The 11,537-nt window shown below is 27.5% G+C and overlaps 2 protein-coding genes and 1 pseudogene across 2 annotated transcripts; 1 reads left to right on the top strand and 2 right to left on the bottom strand.

Moving 5' to 3' along the window:
- Positions 1-222: 222 nt before the first annotated feature.
- Positions 223-2,287, bottom strand: LOC113862554 (hyoscyamine 6-dioxygenase-like). Its single transcript, XM_027495634.1, has 4 exons — positions 2,084-2,287; positions 1,713-1,963; positions 921-1,242; positions 223-480 (listed from the first exon to the last, which is right to left on the bottom strand). Exons 1-4 carry the CDS (start codon positions 2,282-2,284, stop codon positions 223-225), a joined length of 1,032 nt encoding a protein of 343 aa, XP_027351435.1. The 5' UTR covers positions 2,285-2,287.
- A 2,790-nt stretch (positions 2,288-5,077) lies between these two features.
- On the bottom strand, positions 5,078-9,771 carry LOC113862553 (annotated as a pseudogene).
- A 552-nt stretch (positions 9,772-10,323) lies between these two features.
- On the top strand, positions 10,324-10,861 carry LOC113863726. The gene is made up of 3 exons (XM_027497403.1): positions 10,324-10,347; positions 10,466-10,554; positions 10,714-10,861. Exons 1-3 carry the CDS (start codon positions 10,324-10,326, stop codon positions 10,859-10,861), a joined length of 261 nt encoding a protein of 86 aa, XP_027353204.1.
- Positions 10,862-11,537: the final 676 nt, after the last annotated feature.

Below are 11,537 nucleotides of genomic sequence, written 5' to 3'. Positions count from 1 at the left end.
GCTTTCACATTCATTATCTGCCCTAAGGTCATGAAACACAAAGTGGCTAGAATAAAAAAAGGAGAACAAATTTTTAACTCAAAGGCCTCAAGAAAATCCTTATTTTAACAGAAATTCCACATAACAATTTAGCCACAAACCCTTGGCCTTCATAAAATAAAATCACAAAATAATTTATTCATACGCTTGGTTGCAAAGTTTGAGCCATTTCTATGGAACATTTTATTTTTTTACATTTTGGGAAGGTTGTATGCGAAATTCTGACTCAAAATAAGGACCTTTGTTCAGAAACTGTCCATGCAATTCTCCAAATGTCATTGATACATATTTGGGTGGGGAAGTTGCACTTAACACAGGCTTCGCAGGTTCGATAAGAGTTTCGTTTGTTGGGTTAATAAAATAGGCGATAGTGTGCCTCGCAGTGCTTGGATTTGTTACAACTCGGTGTTCAGCACCAATGAGTCTTCCATTGCTAATGATCTACATCAGTCATACAAAGTTGTACATTCCAACCAAAAAAAAAAATCAAATGTTAATATTTATATATAAGAGAAAACATAACTTCAGTTTTTTAAAAAATAAAATAAAATTGGAAAATCTCCACCGAAGTTTATATTCTAAACTACGTTTTATTTTCTTTAACAAAAAATCGAGAGAATTCATATCATATCTATTTGGTACCTACCAGTTAAACTGATATAGATTGTGTTTAATTCTATCAAATGTGTAACGGAAGAAGGAATGTAAAAAGGAAAAACACTAAATTTGCGGCAACGAACATGATTACAGTGAATAACGTGACACAATATAAACCATTAGAAAAATATACACTCACATGTCCAAGAATTCATATTGTGCCCCATTATTGAATGTAAAACACTAGAATTGATAAATCGAGAGTCAGAGGAAGGTCGATTTACCTGGAGCATAAACCCCATGTTAACTACAAAGGCATTGGGAATTGGGTCAACAGGAATCCATGCCCCGTCTTTGAAGACTTGAAGTCCAGCGATTTCTGCTTGTTGAAGAAGAATGGTAAGAATGTTAGGATCTTTGTGCCTCGATGTTCCCAATGTCAATTTTGGTTCAGGACAAGGAGGGTAGTGATGAGATATCACTACTGAATTTGCAGTAAGGTCTCCATGGAAATACTTTGGGTCGAGTCCTAATCCTTCAGAAATTAAACCCAAAATTTTGAGCCCTAAGGTTCTTATTTCTTGGGTATATTTTCCAATAGCTTCCCTGAAAAAAACCAAAATGTTAATTATTTATGATTAATTAAACAACGAAAATATGTCCCCTTGAAATATTATTTTCAAATAGGTAAATAATAAAAAGAACATAACGAAAACACATAAATTTGTTGATTGACCTATGCATAATTTTCTTTTCTTCATAAACCAACTTGGGCTATGTCTGACATGATTTTCCAAGATTTTACCTATTCAAAATTTTGGGCTTGTCATTGGGGCCCAATGTGGACTATAGGCCTAAAAAGTATATAAAGAAACAACTTAAAAAATAGTAAGAATATATAGCAAAACTCTAGTGCTGCAAGTTCTGCAATTCGCTCTAAAACTACACAAGATTCGTATACCAACTTGTACCATTAATTAACACAAATACAATAGCACTACATATCAAATCCAAAGAAAGTCTTAATCCAAGCAATGTTCTTATTCAATTAAAAAACTACAGAGAAAAGAATTTACCGATATCCCGCTGGTTTCTCAGGCCAAAAGTGCACGTATTCACCAGAAGGTGGACATGGGTGTTGTAAGGAGTCTTTCCAATACCGAGCCACGTCTTCACCATTCCTCCCGCTACTTGTATACAGCTTGCAGCTTCCATTTGGGTCTTTAGAGCTTTCTCTTATCTTTTCATTGCAAGGCATCGCATGGAATTCTTTGAAAATCCTCAGTGCATCTTCCACAACCTCCTTCGGAACTCCATGGTTGATAACCTAAATCACCTCATATAGTCAGCTTAATAAATTCACAAGATAAACTATTGCATGCTTACTCATCATTTCCCAATCATGCAGGGGCCAATTAGAAATGAAAGAATTGTGAATAATTTGTACCTGGAAAAATCCATACTCCTCGGAGGACTTTATAATATTCCTTATGATACCATCACGATCTTGTCCTTCAAGATCAATCACTGGAATTTTCAAGCCAGTGGCCAGAACAGCATTTCCAGGTCTTCTTTCTGGTGGTTGCACATAAGATGTTGGCACAGAAGATAGAAGATTGTACCAGCTAGACACAAGTTTGGTTTCCATGTTCTCAATGCTTAACTACCTTGGAGATTGAATTGTTAGTAGTGCTCACTGATTCATAAACGTTAGAAAGTGATACTGTATATCATATTAATTTCTTTTAATTTTATCTAAAACTACAGATTTTGTCTATAAAAGACAATCATATAACATGATGACACTAACTCTTAAAACTACTAAGGATTATCATATTGTAATTTAAATGCAGTAATAATATATATTAACATATATGTACAACGCCAAGTATTCATTGGTGACTACGAATCTTAACCGCGCAAATATGGATTTTATCCTTTAATTATTTTATAATTCCCATTTTAAAAAGAATTCTGATTAAATTAATTCACTTAATATTTTATATATATAATCCTTAAAGGTATTTCCTAAAATACCTACTCTCTTAGTTTAAAGATTTTATTTTTTCAGCTATTTACATTAAAAATATGAACTTCTCTTTTAAATTATTAAGAATAAAAAAGTTAAAAAATATCAAAATAAAATAAATAAATGGAATAATAAATTAAAATATTATATAAATAAAAAATAAGAAAAAATGACACGTGATATTTTAAGTAAAATAATGTAAAAAGTTTAAAATTAAAAAAATATATCGTGTGACATTTTTAGTTATATAGTAGACTTAGATTCCAACAAAAAAACTCATAAATTGATTTTAAAAGAAATCAATTCAACGATTTATTTTCTTAGAAGCTCATAATTTTTCTTAAAAATTATGAAATAATGCAACGAAAAAGCAACTGAAAAGGAATATGAATGAATTTAATGTCTTAATATTTTTCAAGATTTTACATATATACTTCTAAAAAACACTATATTAATATGTATTTAATAGAAAAGAATATTAGAAATACACTTTCTTTAATATATTTTCACTATTAACCAAAATTTATTAAAAACTAAACAATATGAAAGAAAAATATTAACTAATGAATAAAAAAAAGTAGGATTTACATATTTTTTATAATTTTTAATAAATTTTAATTAATAATAAAAAAAGGTTAGTACTATTTTTCGGCAATTTACACCTCTACTCATTAAAAGAAAAAGAGAGATCGATGACTTAAAAAAAAAAAAGAACATATTCATCTAAATGAACATGGAGAAAATAGTTAACTTATTAATTTTCATTTAATTATGTTATTAATTGTATTTATAAAAAATTAATTATAATCATTTTTTATTACTAAAATAGTCATTTTTTTGTTATAAATAAAAATATTCATTCAATTAATACATAAATATCAATTAATACTATAATTGTTTTTAAATAAAATAAATTTATAATATATAACTATTTTTTATTAAATTTGATAAATTAAACTTTTATTTCTTATAAATAAAGTCGAAAGTACTACCATAAATTTTAAAAATTAATACATATATATAATATAATATAAATTGTGTCAAATTAACTATTTTAAATTTAATAAAAAGTAATTAAATATTCGATAAAAGCACATTAATAATAAAAAATATTTAAAAATAAATATAAAGTTTTAACATAAAATATTGGAGTTTTATTATATATAAAATTAAAAAAAATATAACTATTGATCTTATTATATTTTAACAAGAAATTTTATAGCATAATCTTTAAATTATTTTTATAAATAAATTTGAATTTTCTTTTTACTTTTATCATGCACAAAATTTGTTTACAATTTCATATCTTATTTATTAAATATATAGTTTAAGAAAAATATTAAGTTTTTTATTTTGAAATTATCATATTTAAAACAAATTATTTATATTTAACGAAGCAATCAAATTAGGAATCTAAATCATGTGTCACAGTACATATAAAAATATGTGAAATATGAGAAAGCATGTATGTAAATGTACCTGACAAGATGGGCTCAACAAGAGAGAAGTGAGGGAAACTACTCTGTATCTAACCCAAGAATTAAGCATTTGTATTTCAACCAAAAGAGAAACTCATTATATACTTCTCAATGGCATAACATTAACTGCACAATTCATTGTGCATTACTCACACAAAGCCCAATACGATAAGTAATTAATGTAAATCCATAATTAACTTATGAACTAAATGCACACGAGAGACAATAAATAAGACTTTATCTATGCGGTAGATATAACTTTTAATTAATCATTATAAAATTTAATAATTTTATTGATATAGTAGTTTATGATTGGGTAATAATAAAATTAGAAAATAATATAAATAATACCTTCTATCTATATTAAAAAAGAGAGAAAAAAAGTTAAATTTATTCAGATATTAATATAAGAAAATTCATGTTTATTGTTATTATAATACATAAAATAATATTTATTGTTAGACTTTTTTTAATATGAATTATCTTGTTTTAGAAGTATATATTTAACAATTAAATTATCTAATCCATTATCAATTGCATTTAATCTAATTAATTGGATAAGATTTCATTTAATATGCCATTTAACTCAATCAAAACTGAAGCGTAGGGTGTCTTTTCTTTTCAGTGGATGAATTGTCTTTTAAGATTCATCCAATCCAATTCACGAGCATTTTTTCATTTATTGTGTTCCAAAACACATTAAAAAATTTACCATTCTAAATATTCTTTGTATTTTTAATATAATAAATAGTTGTACTTCTTATTTAATGTTTCTGTTGATTTTAAAGTTGAGTTTAAGTATTTAAAAACAATATTTTTATTTAAAAAATTATCACCCTTTTATTTTTACAATATAGTTTACATTTTAGCTTTTAAATAAAATTTATCATTTTTATATTTTAAAATTTACTTTTAAAGTTAAAGTTAATAAATTTTTCCATTTAATGCTTACTTTATTAAATATTTTTTAAAAATTATAAAAAAATATGTAAAAGAATTACTTTAGAGAGTAATTTTTCTTTAGTTGCTTAATTTTCTCATGTTAAAAAAAAATAGAGCATCAATAATTTTTATAATATATCCGTAATGAATTAGAAAATCCTAATTTTATTTCCTTCTTTGATTTGTTTCACATATATCTTCCTTTTTGGTTGTTCATTGAAGATCAACCTTTTTCCTTTAGTGGCTTAGGCTCCAAACGCATAAGAGGGAGAATCATGTACAGATAAACTATGGAGTGTTCAATGAACAATTAGAATCCCACAGGGAGCCATCTATCTTCACTTATGACTCGCATGGAACAGTGAATATGGAAATGTGAAAAAAAAATAGTATAGTGAAGATAATAAAATAAAATAAAGAAATTTTTTAAATTTAATAACATTAAATTAATGATTTATTTTTTAATCTTTATTAATTTATGTGTTTATTTATTAATGATGTAATATTTTCTGATTTATCGTCAATTTATTATAAAACAAATCATAGTTTTATTATATTTAAACTGGAATAGTTAAAAAGGTGTAATAAAAGAATTTATTACTCCAATAAAAAAAAAGGCTAAATTCAATGGTTTTTAATTGTTTACATTTTTATTTATTAAATAAAGAAAGAGGAAATATGACTATAATAATAATAAAAATATTTGTATTGATTTTAAACAAAGAGAAAAAAATATAATTTCACATTATATATATATCTATATCTAATATAATTTTTATGAAAAGAAAACGTATTGTATTCAATTAATCCTTATAGTTTCTTAGCACGTTATCGATAAGGACATATATTTATTTCAAAAGTTTCAAAAACATATTTAACACTTTTAAGATGAGAGCTAAAATACTGAAAAAAATCATCATTAATGAACCACAGATAAATTATACAGACAGAACTAAATATTGCATTTAATTTTCATTAAGTTGTAATAAATATATTGTTTACTTTTTATTTTTATTTAACATGCCATATTTTTACTCATACTTAACCTAAACATTTAAGTTTTATATAGTTTAATTTTTCTTGTAACTACAATTTTTAAATATAAAAACATTTTTGAATTTTCCCGCAACAACATAAGTTTTAAAGGTTGTCATCCAGTTTGGCTTAAGATGAAATAAAATAAATTATTCTTTTGTATTTATGGAGATCATAATGTGCATAAGTTTTAATGACATGCCAATTTTTACATGTATTTACTAAATATCTTATCCTCTGGCAAAAATAATAATACTATTTCTGTTTTTATTTATCCATTTAAAAAATATTTTTATTTATCTGTTTATATAAAGTTTTAAGATGATATTAGTTATTAGTTTTTATTAATTTTCTCATTTAATAAATAGACAGAGAATTTTGACTTAACCCTTCTGAAGGAATTCCTCAATCTTAAGAGTAAGATAGCATGAAATGTTTGGCCACAAGCCAGTAGTAAAGTGGATTATGGATTCACTACATTAATTCATAAGCCTTGAAATTGCATAAACTTCATTCTTTAAAGTGAAATATATACTTGTATAGTCGCATGAAAATCAGTCGGCAAGCCAGGGTTCATTTATTTTCTATTGTTTTATAGAGGTTAAACGCAATTCTTCTTCAAATTGTGAACTTTTGATTAGAATATTTCCCAGCAACTCTCCAAATGTGATGGATCGGAACGTGGGAGGAGCAGTTGGAGTTATCAGAGGCTTTGCAGGTTCTATGAGGGATTCCTTTGTTGGGTTAATGAAATAGGCAACGCTGTGTCTCCCACTATTTGAATTTGTGATAACCCGATGTTGAGCAGCAACGATTCTTCCATTGCTAATGATCTATACATATATTAATCATAAAATTGTTGAACTTTGTCATGCAAAATCTCACCATAAAAAGCTAGCGATTAGTAATCAAATTGAATTAAATTAATTAATTTGGACCCCATTGATATTTTATATTAGTTTATGAAGCTAACTTTCAGAATCAATACCTGTAACACTAACCCAATGTTTACCACAAAGGCATAGGGAATTGGCTCAACACTAATCCATTTGCCATCTTTAAATACCTGAAGTGCAGTGACTCCTTCTTCTTGAAGTAGAATGGTAATAACGTTAGGGTCTTTATGCTTCGATGTTCCTAAGGTTAAACTTGGTTCAGGACAAGGTGGGTAGTGATGAGATATTATTACGGGATTGTCACTAAGTCCTCCCAAAAAATAGGTTTAGTCCCATTCCTTCACAAAGCAGCTCCAAGATTTTAATTCCCAGTTTTTGCAGTTCTTGTGTATATTTCCCAACAACTTCACTGAAAGGTGCAAAAATCAGACATGCTTGGTCATGTTATCAAATAAAATAATTGCAGTAGGACTCCTCATAATTCTAAAGTGACAGTATTATTTTTGTGAAAATCAGTAACCTTTTTCACTGAAGTAAACAACAATTTTTTACAGCTTCCACAATAAGTTTGAAATAGCACAAAATAGGGTTGATTATGTAAACCAATATAAAACAAGTTGTTTAAAATTACACAGGTTTTTGGTACAAAAGTTACACCGTTTGAACTTTTTCTTAGAACATGAAAATGATTGAACTTAAATTTTCTCAAAAGTTAACAAATATCAGTAATTAAACATAATTATAAGATTAACACAGAAAATTATTGTCTTCATAAATTATAACATAAAATAAATAAATTTAATTAATCAAATTATAAGCACCGGTCAATCATATATTTCAACAAAACAAACCAGATAAAAAAATGTTTATCATGAAACAGAAAGTTTGGAAAAAAAAATTTAGAAGATTTCTAAAAATTAAAGCACAAATTTGGTTTAAAAAAACATATCTTTACAAAATTTCCAGTTCTGTATAGCAAATTTAGGATTTATTTTCTTAAAAGAGATAATTTCAGAAGTTAGTATTTTAACTAATGAAAAACGTAGTTTCAAAAAATAGGTTATACCTATTTAAAATAAAATTTATCTCATATTTTTTTGTGAGTTTTCCTTTCTAAACATATAACAAAAAAAGAATAATACATTATATGCTTAAACTTATTACTAGTCAATCGATCCTTATTAGTTCGATGGCTTATTTTAAAAATATTACTTATATAAAATATTAAAAAATAAAAGTTTGACGAAAATTTTTGTATGAGATTTTTGTGAGCGGACCTTATTTTGTTATTTAAAACGGTACCGCACATAGTTTTTATATGCTATTATTCTTTTATTCTTTTATTCTTTTATTGGTCAACTCTATGCTACCATTCAAAGAAATCAATTACTCGTTGGAGAAACATTATTATAAGACCAGCACATCAACCACTGTATTAACTATAAAGATAATTTGAAATTTCAAGAACGTAACGTACACGTTTAAGTAAATGGAAAATTTTTAAGGAGAAAAAAAATAATAAAGCACCGAATATTTACCGGTATCCAACTGGTTTTTCAGGCCAAAACTCCACGAATTCTCCTGAAGGTGGACATGGGTGTGATAATGTGTCTTTCCAATACTCAGCCACATCTTTGGTGATCCTTCCACTACTTGTATAGAGCTTGCAGCTTCTATTTGGGTCCTTAGAGCTTTCATTTATCTTTACAGTGGTAGGCATAGCATGGAATTCTTTGAAAATATTCAGTATAGCGTCCATTAAATTCCCAGAAACTCCATGGTTAATAACCTAGCTAATTCGCAGTTTCAAACTAAATAAATATGCAGTATTTCGTGCGATAAACATTTTATTAGTCATACAGACTTATATAACATACACCCTTCTACACTAAGAAAACGTGTTGTGTAATGTCTATCAACGTCTCCAGTGTGATCAGTAAATTAAAATTATGAGTTTTGGAATCAATTTTAAAGTTCAATTTAAATGACTAATAATATAATTGTTTATTAACAACCTAATAGTAGTAAGGATTGAGATGTAATAAGGGATGAGAATATCTATCATGTCATGCAGACGCATGATGAAGTGCTAAAGAAGAAGAAAGTAAAGCATAATGAGATAGTAATAAACAATTATTTGAACCTGGATAAACCCATAATCTTGGAAGGATTTGAAGATATTTCTTATGGTATCAGCTCGATCATTTACTCCAAGATCAATAACTGGAACTACCATGCCAGAGGCCAAAATAGCATTGCCAGGTTGTCTTTCTGGTGGTTGAACATAAGATAATGGCACTGAGGAATGAAGATGATATCAGCTAGACACAAGCTTCCCATCCATGATGTCAATGCAGCATGAGTGCCACACATGATTACACGCAAGTTTAGAGATGGAAATGCAGGCCGGCCCAAAATCAAACAAGTCGGCCCACAATTTAAATGGACCTAAGCAATTTAGGTCCCTTCAATTTTTTTAACAATTGTTGACAAAAAATAATCAACCAATTTCAACTTTACATGAACCTGAAATATCTTGACAAAGAAAAAAACTGAAATATACCTCTGGTCTTAATATTTTGAATGAAAATTTTATTTAAATCTAAACTGTGTTGGTTTAAAGAAACTTCGGTCTTATAAAGAGTTTGAAAAATATTAAGTTTATTACTCAAAATAAAATTATGAGCTTATTAAATTTTAAAACAATATCCATTGACGGGTAAAATAAACAACTCAGTTGAATTTCGGACGGCATGTGTTACCATAGCAAATCATAAAGTTAAATTAAATAGTTTAAAAAATCTAAAATGACACGAAATCTCAAAACAAGAGTCAAATCCAAGGAAGTAAATTCTTCGTCCCTTCAAACAAGAAAGTGTAATAGTAATTTTCTATGTCGTGATCTCTTTATTCTAGTTAAAGTTGTCGTGAATAACTGCACCACCCTACTGGCCAGATTTTGGGTCATTGTTTCTATATATAAGTTTAAACAACAAATAGAAAGAGAAAAAAAATACATGAGGCTAGCCCCTGGTTTTCCTTAAAAGTCCAATACTTTATCTTTGAATACAGCCCACTGTAAAGTTTACACTTGCATGCCAGGTCATATATTAGCCATCCAAATTCTACATCACCAACTACTATATATAAGAACAGCACACAGAAATACAAGCCATGCAAGAAAAAAATAAGATCAAAACCATCGTTGATAGCAATAGCAAAACACCTTTTTGAAATCCAAGGATCAAAGAAGCCCTCCTTTAATTTCTTTTCCCAAGGTTGATCAGAAAAGAAACATTCCCAAATTATGGGGCGTTGGATGAAACCAGAGGTACCATAATAATCTTCTAAGATTGATGTTTGTGTGCTATTTTCACTTTTGTTATAAAGTTATTTATTGGCAGTTATATAGTAATATTTTACGAATCATTGGCACCTGTCATTTGTAGGTTTACCCTTTATTGGCCGCAATGACCTTCGTGACCAGTATGTGTGTCTTCCAACTGACAAGAAATTTGCTCGGGAATCCTGACGTTAGGTACAAATCATTCTCGTGAAACACGACATAAATTTATGCTTAGAATTTTTTAATATTACTAATTACTGAAAGGCAGAAATTAATAAAATGAATTTATTAATTGAACATTAACAAATGAATTGTTGTGTTTTGCTGATTTGGCTTGAAAATTTGCTGTAGGATTAACAAAGCTCGGCGCAACATGGCTGTGTTGGATAACAGAGAAGAGGGAGAGAAATATGCTGAGCATGGCCTGAGGAAGTTCCTTCGTACTCGACCACCAGAGATTATGCCAACCATAAACCACTTCTTTAGCGAGGATAAATGAAGGATTTCACTCGCAGGATACCAAAATAACTCAACATGCCAAAGATTAAATTAAAGTTTATTAATTCGTCACATAACAGTTTGCATATGAATTTTTCCATATCTCGATCATGTGTGATTTGGTGTTTCAGCGTCTTGTAATTGTCAGCATATCAAAATAAAATAAAATAAAATGAACCTTTTGTATGTATAAATCGATCACTGTTGTTCTTATTTATTATTATTTGGATATTGCTTAGCTGATTCCTTAAGTTTTTTTAATATGCATGAGAGAACACAAATGCATTTTTATACATTTGAAACTTGTCACCTACTTAAATTTATTTACTAATCGCCGTGTGTCTCCAAATTTTTTTTATCTGAATTTCGTTCCCTTCATCATCTTTTCCCTTAACTGTAGATTATTATTGTTGTTGTTGTTAGATTTAGTGTAGACTATATTTTTGACAATATCCTTACTATTTAATTATTTTAAAATAAATATAACAAGATGAAAATGTTTCTTTACATTTTATAATTTTCTTGTATATCTTTTTTTACCTTATATTTTCAATTTTTTTTAAGTTTACATACTTACTGTAATTTAGCATTAGTTTTTCCATTTTCTTGATATTTATTTTTTTATTTTCATGATTTTTTTCCTTATTTAGTTAGGATTATAATATTCTATTAGTGTA

The sequence above is a fragment of the Abrus precatorius genome, unplaced genomic scaffold, assembly GCF_003935025.1.
Source record: "Abrus precatorius isolate BTA unplaced genomic scaffold, Abrus_2018 Scaffold3, whole genome shotgun sequence".
Taxonomy (NCBI): domain Eukaryota; kingdom Viridiplantae; phylum Streptophyta; class Magnoliopsida; order Fabales; family Fabaceae; genus Abrus; species Abrus precatorius.
This window is presented reverse-complemented; position numbering and strand designations above follow the sequence as displayed.

Excerpts from the sequence above, each read along its gene's own strand:
- LOC113862554 (XM_027495634.1), bottom strand. The coding sequence starts at position 2,284 with ATGGAAACCAAACTTGTGTCTAGCTGGTACAATCTTCTATCTTCTGTG. Across the intron at positions 1,964-2,083 it reads AGGAGTATGGATTTTTCCAG|GTTATCAACCATGGAGTTCC; the intron begins GTACAAATTATT and ends GAGGTGATTTAG. Across the intron at positions 1,243-1,712 it reads GAGAAACCAGCGGGATATCG|GGAAGCTATTGGAAAATATA; the intron begins GTAAATTCTTTT and ends GGTTTTTTTCAG.
- LOC113863726 (XM_027497403.1), top strand. The coding sequence starts at position 10,324 with ATGGGGCGTTGGATGAAACCAGAG. Across the intron at positions 10,348-10,465 it reads GGCGTTGGATGAAACCAGAG|GTTTACCCTTTATTGGCCGC; the intron begins GTACCATAATAA and ends TGTCATTTGTAG. Across the intron at positions 10,555-10,713 it reads CTCGGGAATCCTGACGTTAG|GATTAACAAAGCTCGGCGCA; the intron begins GTACAAATCATT and ends AATTTGCTGTAG.